The sequence below is a fragment of the Solea senegalensis genome, linkage group LG10 (assembly GCF_019176455.1).
Source record: "Solea senegalensis isolate Sse05_10M linkage group LG10, IFAPA_SoseM_1, whole genome shotgun sequence".
NCBI lineage: Eukaryota > Metazoa > Chordata > Actinopteri > Pleuronectiformes > Soleidae > Solea > Solea senegalensis.
Window position 1 is genome coordinate 14174818 of NC_058030.1, and position 21791 is coordinate 14196608.

General features: G+C 39.7%; 2 protein-coding genes across 2 annotated transcripts; both read right to left on the minus strand.

Annotated features, from left to right (window-relative positions):
- Window positions 1-168: 168 nt before the first annotated feature.
- Window positions 169-12212, minus strand: ap4e1 (adaptor related protein complex 4 subunit epsilon 1). Its single transcript, XM_044037092.1, has 21 exons — window positions 11921-12212; window positions 8980-9051; window positions 8750-8873; window positions 8509-8582; window positions 8301-8422; window positions 8053-8212; window positions 7798-7964; window positions 7634-7707; window positions 7441-7563; window positions 7235-7344; window positions 7004-7143; window positions 6394-6506; window positions 6160-6278; window positions 5531-5833; window positions 4861-4972; window positions 4640-4778; window positions 4294-4549; window positions 3369-3926; window positions 3103-3287; window positions 2859-3019; window positions 169-1737 (listed from the first exon to the last, which is right to left on the minus strand). Exons 1-21 carry the CDS (start codon window positions 12059-12061, stop codon window positions 1577-1579), a joined length of 3414 nt encoding a protein of 1137 aa, XP_043893027.1. The 5' UTR covers window positions 12062-12212; the 3' UTR covers window positions 169-1576.
- A 595-nt stretch (window positions 12213-12807) lies between these two features.
- Window positions 12808-18019, minus strand: gnb5a (guanine nucleotide binding protein (G protein), beta 5a). The gene is made up of 11 exons (XM_044037101.1): window positions 17784-18019; window positions 16539-16675; window positions 16404-16445; window positions 15563-15639; window positions 15324-15456; window positions 14839-14982; window positions 14635-14726; window positions 14454-14502; window positions 14147-14243; window positions 13893-14059; window positions 12808-13788 (listed from the first exon to the last, which is right to left on the minus strand). Exons 1-11 carry the CDS (start codon window positions 17917-17919, stop codon window positions 13777-13779), a joined length of 1086 nt encoding a protein of 361 aa, XP_043893036.1. The 5' UTR covers window positions 17920-18019; the 3' UTR covers window positions 12808-13776.
- Window positions 18020-21791: the final 3772 nt, after the last annotated feature.

Consider the following 21791-nt stretch of genomic DNA (forward strand, 5'->3'; position numbering starts at 1 on the left):
TTTAAGTGGGAAATTGTCTCTTTATAGCACTCATAGCATATTGACTTAAAATGTTTCCATGTAGCAAACACTAAAACCAGTATGACAGGAAAGACACCTCTTTGCCATAAAGTCCACTACTTTACAGACTGTATGGGACACACACACACACACCGACTCAAAATCAAGTTGAATTGCATGTGTTGAGTTTATTGAAAGCTTACTAGAATGTAGCGTCAGGCACTCAAAGAAACAATTCCATTTCTTTCTGTACCACAGGCACAAATCAAACATGCCATATTAGCATTAAAACATAAGGCCTTCAGTTAAAGTAGCATTTCAGACGCAAAAAAAAAGGTGACGGTAAACTTTCCCTTTGGGATAAATGAAATAGAACAGGATGAGACATGTTATCCAAACTGAAAACTGGTGCAGCGCAGTCAAAACAGTATGTGAAGCACAGCGATTTCTTTCAAATCAATTTATATAAAATATTTTCTGTAAGAATATAAATCTGATAAATATGTTTGCAATACTGCATTGATAGAAAAATATAACAATAATAATAAGGATAACAACAATAAAAACAACTCTCACTGACAACTGAAACAAACTAGAAACACGAGTGCATAGACGATCACAATTGAGGACAGCATCGACAAAACACCTCAGTGATGAATGGAGGATATGGACATCGTATAGAGCGACATCCTCAGAACAGTGTTTAAGAAGAAATATGAATGAGTGAAGCGGCTACAGCTGGGGATTAATGTCATCACCATCTTTAAGACAAACAAGGAGGCAAACAGCATCCCCTTAAAAACAAAACTGCATTACTGATGGTGTCCGTTCATTCATTCAGTCCCTCACAGGGCCACTGGTGGTGTATTGCTTCAAATTATCCTATATTTGTACAATACAAGATATTCCTACTCCTAAAACCTAATAAATCCAGTTTTAGTGTCAGTGTATTTTAAACAGGATTGCTCGACAAGAACAAGAAAGAAAAAGAAAGGTTTAGTCAGCAGTAACAGTACCGAATGTAAAATTGACCCTATATGCCCTTTTTCTCATTAAAAACCAAGTGGTTTTTAATGGTATTTCATGGTATTTCTCTTATTGTGTAGCATTTATACCGAAGGCACTAATGACATGTCATGATTTCATCCTTTATACTTACATTTACATGCTCGGTCTTTACTGTATGTCAGTCAACAATATTGTCGGCATGAAAGGTTTCAAGTTATTCTGGAGCCCTGTCATCATCCAAAGACATTAGTGTTTCTTGGGAAACAACAAACACTGTTTTACTATCACGGTTAATGAAACTCTTTCCCCGCTGAGATTATGACCTGCCATGATTAAAACTGTTGTGATTCTGTGATATGTTCATTAGACTATCAATAAAACCACTGACTGATGGACAATCAAATCCTGCTGCGTAGCTAATAGTGGAAGAGGAAAGAGATGTGGGATGATAATGTCGAACATCAACTGTTTCCCTTTGTGTCCTTGCTCTCCAGCTCTGTGTGACTTCCTCTTCAGTGGTTCAGGGTCTGGTTGCTCACTGGTGTCACTGCAGTGGTGCAGCCGTAGCTCAGTGCTCCTGTAAAGCTCGCTGGCAGTGGTAGATGAGGCAGTCGGGCAGGTCGGGGACTGGAGAGCGCAGCCACACAGCCAGTGCACCCTCGTGCACGCGAAAATGCATCAGACAAGGCTGATCCTGCAGGAGCTTGCAAGCTAAAATTCCTTCCACGCCTGAGGGCAAAACGATAACGGTTACAATCCATAGTAGTAACTTCTAGAGCAGCAATAATCCATGAGTAAGAGCACATCTTAATGTAATATGATGCCTTTTTGTGTCTATTTTACCTTCTATATTTTTTTTTTGGTTAGTTGTTTAGGTATTTATACTTGTTCATTTGTTTATAAAACAAAATATATTATCAAATGAGTTCACACAACTCTCTGTGATTCTCAGTGAAGCAGTGTTTTCGATCTTGTGTCGCCCAGTTACATTCCAAGGCTGCACACAGGAAGTGATTTGTTTTATGTCAAGACAGACGGAGGCAACAGTAACATAGAGCTAGTAATGCGAGACAGCTGCAAACAGGTTGGAGACTGAAAACACAAACAAGTGGGCGTGAGAAATGTTTAAAAAGTAAATAACAAAAAAAAAACAGATGTTTGACTGGATAAATGCTTCTTGGCCTCGTCTGCCGCTGTAGACACACAAACGCTCCCTCAGTCAGGTCTGATAGTATTGCTTGACAGACCCCGTTTTCAGATAGAAGACACAGCAAGAGAATAACGTCACATAAATATCTATGTGCGACGCAAAATAATGCAAACTTATTCACTACAGCTTTAGGCTTACATCCTGAACTAAAATAGTTTTGTTATTAACAGTAATTGTCTTCTTACCCTTGTATCTGTTACATACCTTTACGCTTAAAATGGGTTAACAACAATTGTATTACACTGATTAAAATCTGTGGTGTAAAATTCCTTTGGCTGTTGTTTATCATCCACTAGCTCACCATTCATTTTGTGTCTCATTCCTGTTCTGTAAGACTATAATAACCTTTTTTATGAAAAACATAGCTTTGGCAACTTCCTTCACATGAATATCTAATACTGCCATTACTAGTTATGTAGTGCAGAAATGAAATAAAAATGATAATGAACTCCTCAGGTCGCAGGATAATGATGAATGACTTCAAGTTCAAATGAACCTGTGTTTAAAACTACTAAGGTGGTGACTGAACTAAGGTGAAGCCTTCTAACTACTATAGTTATCACAATGAATTAATCACAGTATACTAATGCTGAACATGTTGAGGCAAGCACCAGAGCACAGCAAATAAATGTCTGTTTACCTATAACTTCCACGACATGAAGCTGAAGTTTCTTCCTCAACACATTGAGAGTGGCGACCAGAGGTTCTTGACCATCATTTATCAGAGTCAGATTCTGCTTCGTATCATGAGAGAAGGCCAGCCACATTGTTCCATACTCCTCTGTGGACACCGTCAACGGCCTGCAAGCAAATGTGAAATTACAGTCAGCCACTCATGCAGGTCTGTGCACATTCAACATCTAAACAAAGGCAGACTTTGTCACCTGATGAATGCAGTGAGGGGGAGTTTGTATGAGAACTGCGCAGTCTGAGGCGTTCCAACAGGCACCTGGTAAGATACTGTCCCTGCTAATTCAACATGAACAGCAGGCCTCCTCACGGTCAGAGAATACAGGTACACTGCGACACTTCTCACATCCTTCGCTGGACTTTCAGACACACAGGACACCTAAAAATAAGAGCTTGCTTTAATATGCCAGACTGAAGGACAGCATGAGCCAACGTTGGTCATTTAAGCAGAGTACATTACCTCTAGTAGTTCGGAGTCAAGATCTAGCCGTATGTGTTGAACGGCCGAGTCAGAGGAGTTGGTAATGAAAACGACTAACACTATGGTATCTTCTCTGTGTACATGACAGGCTGAGAGATCCAGATTTTGAAGGGTGCACAGGGGTGTGATTTCTGAACGGCAGAGTCCAGAAAGCTCAGCTGGCAGGTGAGAACTGAGACATACGCCTTGAGGTTTGTCTAGGTTTTCATGTGGATCAGGATCGGCATTTTCCAAACCATTATCTCCACTGAGGGGGGGGCTACTTCCCTTTAAGTCACTGTCGGTTAACTCAGCTTCTATGTCACAGGTGCCGTTAGCAGCAGTGAGGCCCTGAGGGAGTTCGGACGTGTGTTTGGATGAGGACACGTCCACCTCTGAGGTGATGGTTGAGTCCGGTGGATTGTTACACAACAGGTTGTCTACAGTGGTCGAAGTAAAGACAACAGAGTTGGACATTTGCTCAGTGGCACCGGAGGATGAGCTCTGACCTTTTGCTTTTCTTCTGAATCGCTGAGGTGTCGGCCCAGATTTTCCCATCTGTTCAAGGAAAAATAGTCATTAGTTGCAACCTAAATCTGTCCTCTGGTCGTTTACATTTTGGACACTCTTAATCGCACTAATTCATCAATGTCACATCACACCTGCCAGAAAAGGAGGTTGGATACATAACATACGTTAACTTAATATTCAAGAATTCCACACCACATGAACTTATACATGTTTCAGTCCTCAGAGAAAATCAAATCTGAATGTGTGTATGTATTTTTGTCTGATAAACATCTGAGGGCTGAAATGTCATGTTAGTGTCACAAACTCATGTAATGGACAGTGTGTTTTCTCTATATTGTGCAGCTCTACTGCAAACAGATACAGTAAATCCATACAAAATAATTTGGAAGCTCACCAGACACACAGAGCTTTGTGAACTGATGCCAAAAAATAGAGAAGAAGCCAGCTGCTGTTTCTCTTGTTCAGGCTCAGGTGTTGGTGTCAGAGTTGGAGTCTGGCTGTGCGAGCCAACAACCTCTGCCTGCTGACTGGTTGACCGGAGAGGACTGGGAGCCTCCACCTGGACGGCTTCCTCCACAGATTCCTTCTGTGCCAGATATCCCTCCTTCCCCCACACCCGCTTGACTCCCTCGAACTTCAGCGTCGTAGAGCTGAAGCAAAGATGGAGAATGACCAGTGAGCTCAAAAACAATTAACAGGTGCACTACTTGGCCAGAGGTTTGCACAATGTGTCCACATACCCTCCTTTGTGGGAGAGGTCAGTACTGTCTCCTGACAAACCGGAGCTCATGGACAACAGCGTAGGAGACTGTCTGTCGGCAATGCTGCAGGAGGACATGCTGATGGGCAGGGACAGGCCGTATGGCTCCAGGCTCAACACTGAAGCAGACCACTCAATCAGAACATTTCAAAACAAGGCAGTGCACATGGTGCCTCATATACCCGTCTAAACCGATTGTACCTTTTGCCTGAGAAAGTTCCTCCTGCCGTTGATGGGGAGGCTTATATGGAGCAGCGCCAGCTGCCAACGCCTCCGACACAAATCCGTCCAAAAATGAAAGAGAGGAATCCACCTGGAAACCAACATCATAACAACCACACGTGAGAAATTCTCCCTTATTGTGGGAAAGAGAGTAATTGGAAATGTTTTGCAGGACTACAGATGTTATACGTGTGTACTTGTGAAAACAACATTCCATTATCCCTTGTCACCGTCTTGCCACTAAAGATGGAAGATTGCAACACATCATGAATATGTATTTTGAAATGTATTCAAACTCTTCACAAGGTTCACTGACACTAAATGCAGTTCTATGGTAAATTCAACCATTCAGAATACTCTGGGCAAGCTTCAACAGCTGCCCTGATAATAACTTCACTCACAATCACTTTTATTTTGGCCACCATTGCCATTAATCTAATCTACTGTGAGTCATGAAGGACAAGCACATGCAGGCCTACTCAAACCACCATGTAATGAGCGTTTACTCTACCAGAGAGCGCGGACTACAAAGTGACATCATCTGCTGCGGTTACAAGAGTTAAACAATTCAACGGTTTTGTAAAGGTTTTGACATCAGTGGACATTTAAAATTAAATTCAATGTTTTTCATCTCGCTCGTGTATTTTACCTCTAGAGGTTCCAGGTCAGCGTCTCGAGGTAGCACTCTGGCTCGTAGTTCAGAGTCTTGGCTGAGATGCTGCAGCTCCTGAGCCCTCTGTCTCAGCACTGTGTCCATTGAGCTGATGTACGTTTCAGAAACCTGCTGAGCGACAGAAACACCGGCTCTGCCCTCACAGAGCTTGGTCATTGCCATCAGGGCCCAGCTCTTGGTTTCACTGCTGGTTTGCTTTCTGTCCAACAGCTTCTGCAGCAGCTCGAGGACTGTGGCCGGTTTCAGTTCTTCACTCAGATGAGAATATTCACCGAGGACCTGAGCAAGGCAGTGTAGTAATCAGGCAAATAAGAAGACTTACATTGTGCAGTAAAATCAAGTTTTATACGCGTATGTTCTGAAGCGGGTCTCTAAACTACTAAATGATCGATATGAGAATGTAGGTAAATGCCTTTAGTGATATTGTTCTTCATTGGGCTTGTTTTGACCTTCTGTAACTGTGCTTTCTTTTGGTATCCTGATATTGCAAATAATTATAAGCGTATACTAAATCAAGTACTTCATTCCATTTCCTTTTTTGCTTCTTATTGTAAAAAAAATGATACAAGGTGCTTATAGGACACCTTATAAAAATAAGCACTCACCCAACTAATGACTTGGAGGAAGAACTGTGGCAGCTTTCCAGTCTCTCCTTTCAGCAGAGTAACATATGAATCCACAGCGAACAGCCTCAGCTTCCTGTCCTCCTCCACACTTTCAAATCCTGGACCATTCAAGAGAGAAGCCGGGCATTAAAATCTAATCAACAGTGGTATCAAATTGCTGAAATTAAATATCACAACACAGAGGCACCGCCGACGCAGCAGCAGTTATCTCACCCTCTGACAGCAGCTTAAGGAAACTGTTTGGGATGTCAGGCTGCATCGTGTCTCCACTCAATGAAAACACCGTGTTCATGGTCTCAATGAACCATTCGTTATCAGGTGCATATGTATAATTTTTGTAGGAAAAACAAACACAACTAATGGAAAGACAAAAAAAATTAAACAGCATATCGTACAGCATATCGAAACTCCAGTCATAACTGTCTTTAAGAACCTTCTTTTCTCTAAACTAAGTTGCAAACCTTGCTTACTACTAGATTTATTTTTACTTTTTCTTCATCTAAATCTGTGTCACAAGAAAGTCCATTTGAATTCACAGACTTTTAAATGAAATGTGTTTAAATCTGGAATTGTAGGCTGCAGAGAACTGACCACTTGAACATCAGAATGAAGTTATACCACATTATCAACATTAATGTCCCGACACACACTATGTATAAGACGTAGTGGATGGCATTACAATGTAATAATGTTTGTGATCAGCTCTCAACATTTAGATCATAATAACTCTACGACAATGGGTTATGTTCGTAAGATGTTTCCAGTTTCCCCTGGTGCTGATTGGCCATCAATTTGACAATGAGCATCTCACTCAGAAGGATATTTCTCTGCCAGTTCTGCCACCTTCCCCACCAGGTCAATGGTCGTGTAGTCATCTGTACTCATGCGCAGAAACTCCAGCATCTTCTCGACAATGACCACAACATTCTGGGTGTTCGTGATCCGAAACAGCAACTCCAGCGTCTACAAGAGAACAGAGAACACAGAAAAACACTCATGTGAACCTACAAAGCCTAGGACGCCCAAGTCTACACCACACCAGAATCTGCCTCACCTCACGCTTGATGATGAGGTCAGGATGATCCAGACACTCGATGATGGTCATCTGATGCTGCAGGGCCAGTTTAGGATCCTGCTGGATCACGTAAGTAAGCGCCTTCAAGCCTAAATCAACGCCAAATGAATACGATTGAAATGTTAGTTAAATTATAATATTGGTAAAATATGAATACTAAATGTTTGCTTTTTTTAAAAACATACCTAGATATTTGAGATTTATCTTCGGTGACAGGACAAAGTTGCCAATGCACTTTGCAGCTTTTTCCAAAAGATCCGATTTGGGATGAATTGTGTAAATACATTTCACACATTCGTACAATATTGCTAGAAATAAAACAGAGATCAGTGTGAGTGATTTCAACCTTCAAACACATTTATCAGGAACGTGACATACCATAGGTGATGTTATGATTCATCTCAGCTCTTCGTAAAGACTCGTCGAGGACTTCATACATGATCTCACTTGTTCTGTGTACAGAGAACCGACACATGAAAAACAAATTACCGACACAACAACACAGATATTCTGTTTACCCAAACACATGAAGTAATAATAACCTCTGGTCATTTTTCCCAAGTAAGGACAGTATTCTGATAAGCTGGATTTGTAGCCATGGAGCCGGAACACTGTGATAGTTAAAATCTATGGGCAGCTTCCCACCCACCACCTGCTTTAATATGCTGACAAAACTTGCTGTTAAGTCCTTATAACCTTCTGCATTCTCCTACAACAAAAGAAAAAATGTTTTAACAAGAGTAGATTAAGTAAAATACAAGATATCTGAATCAGCTGATTCAAGAAAAGCAATGCACCTGGATCATTTGTAAGTAGATGTGTAGCGAAGCTGTCATCACACCAGGATCCTTGTCACACAGAGCTTTTCGAAACTTATTGTGGATGTGCTGAACTTGATTTGGTGCTATTAGGTAGAATTTGTACAGTGCCAGGACTGCTTTTCTCCGAATGATTTCTCTAAAAACACAGTGTGAGAGACAATTGAAGACAATAACATTCATGCAAATTGTGGAAACAGGTAAATAAATGAACAAGCGCTTCATACTTTGGGTGATTAAGCTTTTCCTCCACCAGAGGAAGGATGGCAGGAATCATATCTTTGGGGAACATTTGGCTGACAACAGTCAGAGCCATGCACACTTCAATAAGATTTGTGCTCTGAAGATCCTGCGAACACAAATTGTATTTTAATTTTATTTATACTCAATATGACAAATGCTGGAAAAGACAACAAAAAAAACTAATAAATGCACCTTCAATACAGTGTTGACAAGAAGAAGCAGCAACTCATGATTTTCATTTAGAAATAGTGACACAGCGAGGTAACCTGCAAAATAACAGAACACTAGTTGTCACTGTCAGTGTATGAAGATGCAGTTTTATTGATTTGGATATGATGACAAGTAAAGTATGATCACGTTAACTGTGAGTAAATCAGAACCAATGGGAAATAGTAAACTTTTTTTATTTACATTTTACTTTAAATTAACATACCAACTCTTTTCTCCAGACCGGTGCCTTGCTGAGCCAGTTTGATGGCATGAATGTAGCTGAAAGAAGCTTCATAGCCCAGACTTTCACAGTAGATCGCTCGCACCATTAGCTCCTTCATCTGCCTCTGAATCAGAATATGACATGAGAAGAACACATAGACACATAAATAGTCATCAGTGGATTTATTTAAACAATCAAACTGTTGTCAAGTGAGAAGAAGCGCACTGTACCATGGAGGTGTTGGGTGACGACACCTGCTCTTTGATAGACGCTAGTTCACGATGAATAAGCTTCTCTTCCTCCTGAACAAGAGAAAAACACAAGTTAAGACTGCGACAAACAAAGTCTCAGGTATAACTGCACTGCGATTTTACTGCACTTGATTATGTTTGGGTGAAGAAACAAAATTCAGCCACGTCAAACGTTTTCCTTCACGGTGCTCCATCTAGATTTAATTTAATGTAGATGCACTTTTTTTTACACTTAAGTATTATCATTTGTTATGCGATTTATTTAGGTGACAGGGAACTTTATGCAACGTTTTGATTTATACATTTCAACAGATTATGTGATGGCAGTTATTTGAAAATTGAAATAGTTATTTAAATTAAATAGGCTGTTATAAATCAAACAATTGTGTTTGGAATATACCAAACTAAGAGGCATTGGTCAGATTTATAACTCATCTGTAAACAAATCATAGTCTATTGTAGAATATTCTTTGAAGTCAGAGGGTACACACTGCCACCTAGTGAACATATTTCCAACTGCAGTCTGGTGAGCATGAAATATTTCAGGGAAAAATAAGTTTTTATGGGTTGGTCTAAGTTATCCATTTAAGAAGCATGTAAGAGCTAACCAGCTGATACTAACGTTAGTTAAGTAAGTAGGCTGGATGTTCCACAGACATTCACAGATGACAAGGCTTTTACTGAGGGACCATCAACAAGTCACTGTTTGAGTGTAAACAATGGGGTTGACGTGGATTCTCTTCAATAACTTCCACTGACGCCAAATCAAAATATATGATTAACCATACACAAACAGGGAACACCACTACACTATACTTTTATTATGAAATATGAAAGGATATAAAAAAATATATGAATATAAAATACTAAAGTATATAAAAAGTATGAATACGGGAGATGTGTTGCTTCTGTCATATGATACAAATATTTGTCCTACAAACTGTTTTTCCAAGCACAACCATGTCATGTGACCCACCTTAGACAAACAAAAAGAACACGTCCCATTGTATAGGATTTTAGGGTGCACTCTATTTATATACAAACATATTTAACTAGTATCTATTTTCTGAGACGCACAGGATAGTATAAACCAATGCTTTTTTAAATATAAAATAAAATGATTAACCATGTTTTAATTTAATTTGTGCCTTTACGTTGTGAGTGTTAGCTTCCATGTTATATGACACAGCGGTCAAACTAGCTGACGCTGAATTTTAACGCGCTGATTACAAAAGCTTTTACGGTAAAAGGCCTGCGATCCAATGCGTCAAGCTGATTTTTAAGGACATTAATATCCGGTTTTCAAAATAAACCGCTGAGCGCAGCGTCTCTGAGTGCACATTTGAAATCACATTTTTGAATGGAAAAAATAATGAAAATCCTAACAGCCTAGGTTTCAGAGATCAATAACTGGACTTTGAGCAACTGTAAAAGGAGAGTTCTCGCAAAGAGTTCTCAAAGAACGATTCCACCAAAATGTACCTCAGTGCACCATAGGAAGTCATTCCTACCTGTGGCCATCGGACTTCACAACTCCTCCCTCCCTTAATGTGTGATATATGTGTTGGGATCCGATTTCCTAAATGATCTGTGCAATAACCAACTTATGTTCAAATTACAACCATCTCATCCATTCAATACTGTATATAGTGTACATCTCTACTGTATATATTGTACATATTGACATTTTACATTAGAGAGCATATGTTTATGTTTATGTTTACTTAGCTTTCCGTTTACTCTTGTTAATTTCTTTTTATTATTCTTTTTATACACAAACTGTGTTCAACACACTTTTTTTTTTTTTTTTACTTTTTTACGGAAGTCCCAAATTCATACTTGTAAATCTTAAAATTCTCTACTTTAAGATGTAATAAAAACAAAAAAAAATCTATAGGTTCTGACCAGGACTGACTAGGTTTGTGTTTAGGACATTTATGACTACCAGCATATTGCACTGTTTTGTTTCTAAGCCAGCAGGGATGACTTTGAAGATTCTGGAATTCTAAACAATTCCATCAGGTGATTAACAGTGAACATCATTGTAGCTCACATGCATGAACAGGAAGGTTAAGACACTTGATGTCAATGTTTTTTTCTGTAAAGGAGTTAAGCATCAAACCACATGTCTGCTTTTACACAAGGTTAGTAAACAACAGTCTTTCTTGATCATTTTTCTATTAAAAGCCGAAATATGGGACATTTAACTCTAAATTTCTCTAAAACTGTACTGTACACTAGTAGATATCAATGTGCTAAACACAACTTTTTCATTCAGATTTCTCTTTAAAGTCCAGTCATTTGGGTCTCTAAAACATTGCTATGAGGATGTGCATTCAAACGTGCACTCAGAGAGAAGGCGCGCTCAGTGTTTTTATTTTGAAAACCGGATGTTAATATCTTTACAAATCAGCCTGAGTCATTGGATAGCAGGCTCTTTTTCTTTTTTCTTTTTTCTTTTTTTTTACCGTAAACGCTTTTGTAAGGAGGGCTTTAAAATTCAGCGTTAGTTAGTTTGAAACCCTACTTGTGCTGTTTTCATGTATTTGTGGAAATTGTCTGATGGTTTACTTTTCCTCCAGGCTTAACCACATGCATTTTGGACATCGTTGTATATCGTTTAAAACATTTATTCATAGTCATAGATCTTTCTGGCTGCTTGAACCTGTAACACTGCTTCTCATTAGCTTTTAAAATAGTCTCTATTTCACTAAAATATCTGCGCCAGTAACACATCACAAACTCATGGCCGTCTGTAAATCAGTGTAAAACGCATTACACTATTTTATGGGACACTAGGTGTGCATTACAACGATGTAGATGAAAACACATTTTGAATTAGCACAGGCAAGCTAACACTAAAACACCTCGACAAAGTGACTGTTGTTATTTCATCTGAGCTCCAGTTTTAAAGACTCACATGTTTGGAGGTGAGCTCAGTGATTCCTCTGATGAGGTTCCCTAGTTTGGAGGTGGAGGAGAGTTTTGCAGCTCCAGGCTGAGAATCCAAAGACAAGAGGCTAGGCAGAGCTGTCAGCGTCTTTTCCACAACATCGCTCATTTTGGGTTTGGCAGCTGCTTCCTTATTTCAGAAAAAACTCAAATGAAATCACCTGTCCATTCCGGGGACACTGTCTCACGCAAACACTGTGGACACCGGCTGTAAAACAGTTGAGATTGTTGACAAGCGGCGCAACGCTACTGTCATTCAGTCGGCCATTGTTTTTTTTAAATAAACTTTATTTAAATGCACAAAACACAGAGCAGAAAAGTACTCCATCTAGTGGAGCAGAGAGGTAAAACATTGTTAAAACAGTGAATGAGCATTTCCAACTAAAAACAAATACACTTGAATATGACATTTACCATGTACTTTGACAATAAAATCCACGTTTCTCATGCTTAAATTACATTATAACATTGTTACAATTATACAATGAATTCACTGCGTATGTTAACTTGTTGGGTGTGTATTGTGTAAATTATTTATTTATTTATTTATGTAAACCAGCAACACTCTGGTTACAAGCCCAATTATTTTCCTCTTGGCCATGGGGTGACTGTAATAAAGTGTATTACCTTTAAAAGACTGTCAGGAATATATTTAGCAACAAAATTAAGTTCTTGACTCATAACTTAGCATTAACCATTAGTATCAAAGAAGTCATTAATATAAATTGCCACTGTTTTCAGCTGAGGAGTCTTAACATCACTTTAAATTAAATTTGAAACAGTGACTACTGGCTTCAAATTGATCCAAGTAGAAAAGTATGAGATAAAGTGAAGAACAATAATGACACGCTGCTGTGATATTCCAAACTCAGTTTATTATGTCTGTAATATTTTGATAAACAGGCCCTTGTGTAACTGTACACTAAACTACAATAAAATAATTACAGTAAATATGAAATTACAGTCACTGGACAACCGCATGATAAAGGATACATTCTAGGATTTAAGTTTAGATATTTTATTGGAGGACCAACAGGGTCAGGACTGAATGTGCACAGCAAGCAGTGAGTGGCTTCCACAGCAGGGAAAGATCAGTCCTATTTTAATATCATGGGGATATAAAATTAAAACACTGGCTGTAGGTTTACCTTAAAGTTGTCTTTATCTTTAAATAGATCTGGCACACGAATTACTGTAAAATACAAATTGTGGAGTTAAAAAAAAACTGAATTATCAATATATCCAATTTTAAATTGTTAGTTATAATATTTTATGCCAGTGGTCATTCATAGCTGCTGTAAATTAATTTCTGCAAACCATTCCAGTCATCCTTAACTTGCTAATGTTTTTCATTTTCAAAGAAGCCACATATTCCTCTTGTGCTGTCTTTCCTCAGCTACTACAACAATTTCCTTATGTCCAGTTTTCTTTCACAGACTGCTTTCCTCAATTATTTTTTTGTGCAAATACAAAATAAGAAAGTAATTGTGGGAACATCGAATACATCACTTTACTGTGTCACTTCTATCCTAGATTGATGCTATTCTCTACCAATTATATTTTCTGCAATATACATTTTACACCGTAGGTTGTAACCATAAGTACTTTTGTGCAATCTTCGGTAATACAAGCGTGGCATTTGGTATAGCAATTATTCTCTGAAATATGCAAATCTACCATGGCCATGAGACTGGATTATATACAATGCTATTGATATGCTCTATGTACAACCATGACTGAGTCTCTATCTCTGTGATTGTACTCTAGCAATCAGAAAGGTTGGTGAGTCTTCGGTAGTTCATTTAATCGCCTGTGTCTTCATCCTCAAGCCCAGATCTTGAAACAGAGAAACACAAGCTGTTAGACGTTATCACAACAAAAGTGAAGGTGAGACCGACAGGTTGTCAGACCACCAGAAGATATTGAGAGACATCTCATACCCGCAGAGTGTGGTCCCAGGATCCCGTGCAGAAGGCAGTGCCATCTGGAGAAACTCGCAGAGTACTGACGCGGTTCTCGTGTCCAAACAGAATTGACACCCTTGTTCCTTTGAGAACATCCCAGACATTTATGGTGTAGTCGTTATAGCCACCAAACAACAACCGACCTGCAGAAGCAACATATTTGTTCTTCATTTTGTTTTTTTTATCAATATGAGTACATTTAAAGGAAGGGAAATGTGGACGTATCTTACCACTGAGAGAGAAATCAACACTAGAGACTCCAAATATGATGCTCTCTTTGGAATAAATAGCCACTTCTCTGTCTGCCCTTAAGTCATACAAGCGGCACTGAAACAAAGACCTTAATGTTAAAGTTTGAATATTATTCACAGTTTTATTTCCTTGCAAATTAAAAGTGTGACATAGAATCTGCTTTATGCTGACAGTAGTTACATAATTACAATAAAGACACTTTCTAGCTCCATAAGAAATGAACCAGCATTTCCCACAATGTTGAATTATTCTTTTAAGAGAAATCAAAACAATCAGAATACGTACTGTAGCGTCATCTGAGCCGGATGCAAATGCATCTCCACTTGGATAATATCTATTAAAAAGGAAGCAGTGAACAAATTAGTTTCTTAAAGTCTATTATGAGTAGGATTTGAATACATCTGAATTGTAATGAAAAACAAAAACATTGTTCATCACTGTAACAACAACAAAAAGATTCACTTACCGCACACTATTTATGTCTGATTCATGAGTTTCAAAGGATTGAATACACTGTCCTGAACGCATGTCCCACACATTTGCCTTCTTATCACAACCCTGTGGTAACATAAAATGAACGAGACAAATACTTCGTTAAATTCTTCTTCTAAAAAAAAAAAGGTGAAAAATGTCAGGAAGCAGTGAAATCTAAAGAAACAAGCATCCTCACCCCTGACACAAACGTGTTTCCCGTCTCAGAGGGGGCCAGGTCCAGACAGAGCACGTCTGCTGCGTGTCCATGGAAACTCTGCAACAGCTGCCCACTCTCAACATCCCATAATGCACATGTACCATCCCCACTGGACGTCAGGATCTTTAACAAAAGTAGATGATGAAGCAGAAGTAGTTGAGCTGAGCTCAGTCAAAGTGGATGTGAGCTGACACAACAGGTGGAGTGGATCGTCTTTAAAGTGTGAAAGATCATGTGACCAGGACATTGTGACCACAACAAAATGGCTGCTGAGAATTATTCATAAAATAAGAAAACTACAAAATGGAGGACAGTGATTTCTGATTAATATTGAATTGATTTTTTTGATTGGTGATAAAACACGAGCACAATGTTAAATATACAACGACATTTTTTCTTTATGTAATATATTCTTTTTGTGTGTAATTATGTATTCATTTATTGAGTGTTGAACATGGTCTCACCTGCATATCTGAGTTGGTGAAGCTACAGGCAGATAGGTAGTTTGTGTGCATGGCCACAGACTTCTTCTTCGCAGCCAAGTTCTCATTCTTGTCCAGGGACAGAGGATACACAGAGCATTTGTTGTCCAGGCCACTGTGACATAAACAACAACAACAGTTTACAAAAAACAACAAACAAACAGATGACCACATATGTGATCAACCACACTGAGATCATCACTGGAAATTCAGACACTCACCCACAGGCGACAGCACATCCAGAGGGAGCATAGGCGCAGGCCATCACCCAGGTGCAAGGCATTGTCACAGCATGTTCCTAATAAACACAAACAGATAAGACTGTATAATCAGAGCAGAGCGGACGGCTGTTCAACATTAGAGGTGATACAGAATTTTAATTAACTAATGGAATGGTCAGTCTTTTTTTTCATAGCCTCTCCGTCCACCACCATTTTGGTGAAAAAATTGGGATCCTTGGGGCAGCTGTTCTACCTCCTACAGCATACATGTGTAAAATATCTGTATTCATAGTCATGACAGCTCATGCATTTGATTTGTAAGCTTAGAAGAAGAATTTATTGTGACTCCTGGTGTCTTATTTGTGATTTGGCGATGTATTATAATAATGTATTATTTCCTCCCACATTGCAAAAACAAGCAGATTTTCAGATTTTGGGGAATAGGCAAATTGGACACTCTAAATTGACCACAGGTGTGAGTGTGAGAGTGGATGTTTGTTTGTCTCTATGTGGGAGACTGTCCTGGTACCTTGGGAGTGTCGTCATCATGTAGCTTCGCTGAGGTTTCCACTGGCAGTTTGCTTTGGTGATCGACACAGGTTAGACTCCCACGTTAGATTTTTACATATGATACCATGCGACACGCTATTTTTTTATATGATTGTCTGTAACTTACTGCCTAACCCTGTCTTATTTTAGCCCTAACCTCACTAACAGCTGTGTCCAGCTGACATAGCGGTTTAACAATATAGAAAACCACGTATTACACCATACTACATGCATTTGCATGAAGTTGGTTTTGGTGTAGCTAAAACCCTGGCTTGTAAAAATCCAGTCTTACCTTGTTGGTGGTGAAAGCGTCCCATACAATCACTTTTCCATCCTGTCAAAAGAATTAGACAGTGTCAAACATGTACGGTGCTACATAGTATATGCAACAACAACATGAATATAGAGTGAGCGGAGAGCATAGAACCTGTGAGGAGCTGACTATCCTCCTTTTGTCCTTACACCAGTCCATACACAGCACTTTGTTACCGTGTCCCTTCAGAGTTCGCCGAGTCTTCATGACAAACTGACCCAGTCCCTCCACCTTCTCTGCCACCTGGTGTACTGCACACACACAGAGAGAGAGAGAGAGAGAGAGAGAGAGAGAGAGAGAGAGAGGGTGGAAAAAGTACTGAAATATTGTACTCAAGTAAAAGTACCACTATTTTTGATACAATTTTACTAAAAGTACTGGTCTAAAAATTTACTCAGTTTGTTTAAAATGTAGTTGTTTTTAATTAAAGGTGAATGATGATGACCTGTCCTCATCATTCACCTGTCATTCATTCACCTGTCCTCATAATTCACCTGTCATTTATTCATCTGTCATTCATTCACCTGTCTTCATCATTCACCTGTCCTCATTATTCACCTGTCCTCATCATTCACCTGTCATTCATTCATCTGTCATTCATTCACCTATCCTCATCATTCACCCAGTGTGTCCGGGGCCTGAATTTTATTTTATTTTTATTTTTTTTACTCAGTAACAGATGAGATTTAAAATGTAGTGAAGTACAGTACTTCCAAAAAACATACATCAGTAAAAGTAAAACGACATATTTTAAAAAATGACTTAAAAGTAGAGTGCAAGTACACAAAAAACCTACTCAGTGACAGCAACACGAGTAAATGTAATTAATTACTTTCCACCCCTGCACACACACACACATTACATTAAATGACATTAAATGGCATTAAATGAATTAAACCTTCCAGTGTGTACAGCCTCCATTAACACTGCTGGCAGCAGTGAGACTTAAACTACAGCAGGCCTCTGCTAAATGTGAGGATTGTTATCTTGTCCTCAGGGACCTTTTTAATCCACATCTGTACAACAATAACATTACAACTAAAACCGCTGTCTTATTTTCCCCCCTCTCGTTTTCTGACTATTGTGATGTCGCTACGACTTGAGTGGACAAAACCACTGCACGGAGGAAATTCGGGTGGAAGCGCTGGACTGGAAAATCGGGAGACAAACAAACATCCTGTCAAATCCCGTGTTAAGTCAGGCCACAAAGATCAGCAATCAGACTGCACACATTCACACCCTCAACCACATCTACTCTACATTTGACCTTTTGCGGGAGAAATACAGACGCTATTTCAGCGCTATTTCGGTGTCATTAGGGTGAATGAAGGAGGCCTCTCCATTTTCAGCAGCACTCACGCTCGACATCGTGCAGCTTCGCTCTTTCCTCCTCCAGCTTCGACTTAAGGTTATCCGACTCGGTCTTGAGATGCGCCAGAGTCTCGTTCAGTTGTACCTCCTGTGTCGCCATTTCAGGGATCGGAGGGGATCTCATATATTTCCTTTGAGCAGACAGCGATCGGCAGTGAAAAGGCTTAAAGCACAGCTAACAGCTGATGCTGCTGTCATGACGTCACAGGTAGAAGATGCTCCTCCAGCTTCCAGGAGGAGGTAGGAGGAGGATCCTGTATCCTGGTGAGGCTGCATCCTCAACATCAGCAGCACACTATGGAGTGTGTGTGTGTGTGCGTGATTTGCTTCTGTCATGATTCAATTGTATCACGATACTTGGATTTGTATTGCAAATTTGATTTATTGAGGGTTTATTTTCTTTTACTGATTTTCTTTTCCTTCTTTAAAAAAATGAATGATACATTTCTCGAGACAATAACCTTCTTATTACAGTCATATTTCCAAAATGAATGCACATTGAATGTCTGACATTTACCTAAATTTGATGACACAGCGGTACATGACATGCAAGACAAGACTCTTTTTAACTGCTACATTGTGCTGCCCCTGCCAATAATACAATATAATCAGGCAAAGTAAAAATTAAATGTTGGGTTTAAAATAAAAATAAATGGAGCCAAGAAACAGGACACAGCACAAACATAAGCCTTCACATAAACATGCTTCAAATCAAACTGAAAAATGTCTAAAACACAAAATAACTGCACATCAAACAACTTCAAACATACAACAACATTCATAATATATACTGTGGATGTTTTATTTTTTTATTAGAAAGAAATTCATTTAGACAATACCGTAAAGATGAATTGATTACACCAGCGTGATTCCACAAAATGGCTGTTTAAATATTGCAGATGGGCCACAGACCAGGATAAAAAAACATTTTATTCAACAAAGTCACTGACCATATATTCTTTGTTCTAGGAGGAAAAAACCCTCTTTAAAGATAATAAAAATGATGTAAGAGAGCAGACGTCGGCTTCGGATCTCCCGATCACATTTGCTTCATTTTTTACTTAGTCATCGGACTTTTTTCTATCAAACTGTCACGGCGCGTTACAAAGTCATTTTGATACATTTGACGCTAAAATGAGCTTCTCTAAACACAAGAAAAGTGGCACTCAAACTCCAGTTGTGACACGAGCCACCACTAGCATAGCTAGCAAACTCTCGGCCATGGCCGCTAGCGCAGCCCCTGTTAACGTTACCAGCGAAGGTGCTAACGCTAATGCTGACGCTGGCCTACCTGTCCGAGGGGACGCTACTGACACAATCTCCATGTCGCAGCTGGTGGCCGAGCTGGCGAAGCAGAGAGCTGGTTTGAAGAATGATGTCTCTGGGCTGATTCAAGAGTCCTTAAAGCCACTTCAGACAACCATGGATGCCCTCAGGGATACGGTCGGCTCGTTCCAGACCCGCCTCGCAGCCACGGAAACCATCGCCGGAGAAAACTTTGAGCGACTGACAACAGCCGAAGCCACAATTCAATCTCTCCAAACCCAGAATCAAACTCTGTTGGACCGTGTTGACGACATGGAAAATAGATCACGCAGATCCAACCTGAGAATAGTGAACATCCCGGAGGGCAGCGAGAATGGTAAGGACCCGGTCAAGTTTATTTCTGAGCTCCTGGAGGAGTGTATGGGTCCTGACGTGTTTACCAGTCCGCCTGAACTGGAGAGGGCTCACCGGTCACTGGGTTCAAAACCGAAAGAGGGGAAACCAGCAAGACCATTCGTCGTGTGCTTTCTTCGCTTTCAGCAGAGGGAGACAGCCCTACGGTGGTCCAGGAACCATGCGGTGAACTATCAAGGGACAACTTTGAGGTTTTACCCCGACCTGAGCCCCGCACTGGCGAGAAAACGAGCAGCCTATAACGGTGTGAAACACGCACTCTTCCAGAAGGGAGTCCGGTTCCGTATGATGTACCCGGCTCGCCTGGTGGTAACCTTTGAGGCGCAGACGTTCACCTTCGAGTCACCTGAAGACGCCCAGGAATTCTACAACCACCGAGTAATTAAGGAGTGATAAAAACGTCCGTGACTGTTGGCGCTTACTATTGAGAAGAATGGCCTCTATACAGGCACTGGACTTAACTGGACTTCACACAAACAATACTTTCACTCACTCTCATTGGTGGACTCAGGTATCCTTTTCCCTCCAATTTCCTTATTTTCTGTCTCTTTTATTGCCTGTTTATGGTTGTTTTAGGCATATGTGTTGAGACATTCAATGTGGCATGTAAATATTATTACTTAGGAATTCCCCCTAAAGTAAGCAATTTAATACCTGATGCTGGGTTAATGCCCTTTTATATTTGTTTTTGCTCGAAGTGTCATGTGCGCTTAATATAATCATTATGATTATTATTATTTTTCACCTTTCTTCTCTTTACCCTGACAACTTCATCAGCCATAAGTTCATATAGTGATGTTATTACTTTTGCACAAAATGATCGGGAGTACCTACAGCGAAAATAGAGTTAATTAGGATGCACTCCCGGAAGAACAGGGGAGATTTGGCGAGCCTGCAGTTTTCCTCAGTTGGGGAGGCAAACATAGGCATTGATTTTTGGTTTTATTATGTTTTGTTGTCATCATGGGTAATTTGGGGTTCTGTTAGAGTTGTAAGGGTGTTGGGTGTGTGCATCCCTGGATTTCAAATCCATTTCAACAGTTTTATTAGCTTGTTTCCATCATTTTACTATATACTTTTATGTGGAGGCACTCTCTCTATTCTTCAGAGTGGATGCTGGGCTGTGGTGCGGCGAATCGTGTATACAAATACAAATATTACTGATCGATCTAGTAGACCATGAACGGGACACAGGAAAGTAACCAGGTTACAGGTGGGACAAATATAAGATTTATTTCATGGAACGTCAAGGGTTTGAATGGACCTGTAAAGCGAGCTAGAATATTTGCACACCTTAAACTTTTAAAGTGTGAAGTTGCCTTTCTGCAAGAAACGCATTTAATGGTCAAAGACCACTTCAGATTAAAAAAACCGTGGGTTGGCCAAATTTTTCATTCAAGTTTCAATTCCAGGTCAAGTGGCGCAGCAATTATAATTCATAAAAAAACAATCTTTAATGCCACAAACATTATTTCTGACCCACATGGCCGTTTTGTTATCGTTTCAGGGTCCCTCTATCACAAACCTGTCCTACTGGTAAACGTGTACGCGCCCAACTGGGACGATGACAAATTCATAGAAAAATTAATCTCATCCATACCTGACTTAAACTCACGCTCCCTAATTTTTGGAGGGGACTTAAACTGTACAATTAATCCTTCCCTGGACCGTTCCAGCCCAAAGTCTAAAATTCCCTCCAAGATGGCTAAGACACTATCATCATTTATGAACCAAACTGGATGTTTCGACCCCTGGCGGTTTCGCTTTCCTCATAGTAAGGTATTCTCTTTTTTTTCACATGTTCACCATTCGTATAGCAGAATTGATTATTTTTTCATAGACAGCGTATTACTCCCCTTTGTTAAAAACATAGAATATTCCACCATAATTGAATCCGACCATGCCCCAGTAATATTAGATTTCTCCTTTCCACTTAACTCCTCTGACCGGCCTCCATGGAGATTTGATACTGCACTACTGACAGACGAAGGATTCTGCCAAATGATTTCAACAGCCATTGATAACTTCCTAGAAACCAACAACATAGATAATATCTCCCCCTCCTTGCTGTGGCAGACTCTTAAAGTGGTAATAAGGGGGGATATTATCTCTTACACTTCTAGGGTGAATAAAACTAGGAAGCAAGAACAAGAGCGACTTCTCAGTTCAATATTTGACATAGACCGTCAATACTCTGCCTCTCCTACTCCGGAACTCTATAAAAATAAGCTGGATCTTCAAACCAAATATGATTTATTATCCTCCGAAAAGACGGAACGTATGTTGCTGAAATCGCGAGGTTTTGTCTATGAACAT

What these genes read in the sequence shown, in the direction of transcription:
- gnb5a (XM_044037101.1), bottom strand. Translation starts at nt 17,919, where the DNA reads ATGAGATCCCCTCCGATCCCTGAAATGGCGACACAGGAGGTACAACTG. An exon ending in TCACCAACTCAGATATGCAG is followed by an intron (nt 14,983 to 15,323) that starts GTGAGACCATGT and finishes CTTTTGTTAAAG; the next exon opens with ATCCTGACGTCCAGTGGGGA. An exon ending in TGTTGATTTCTCTCTCAGTG is followed by an intron (nt 14,060 to 14,146) that starts GTAAGATACGTC and finishes TTGCTTCTGCAG; the next exon opens with GTCGGTTGTTGTTTGGTGGC.
- ap4e1 (XM_044037092.1), bottom strand. Translation starts at nt 12,061, where the DNA reads ATGAGCGATGTTGTGGAAAAGACGCTGACAGCTCTGCCTAGCCTCTTG. An exon ending in CGGTCTGGAGAAAAGAGTTG is followed by an intron (nt 8,583 to 8,749) that starts GTATGTTAATTT and finishes GTTATTTTGCAG; the next exon opens with GTTACCTCGCTGTGTCACTA. An exon ending in ACCTCATCATCAAGCGTGAG is followed by an intron (nt 7,144 to 7,234) that starts GTGAGGCAGATT and finishes GTTCTCTTGTAG; the next exon opens with ACGCTGGAGTTGCTGTTTCG.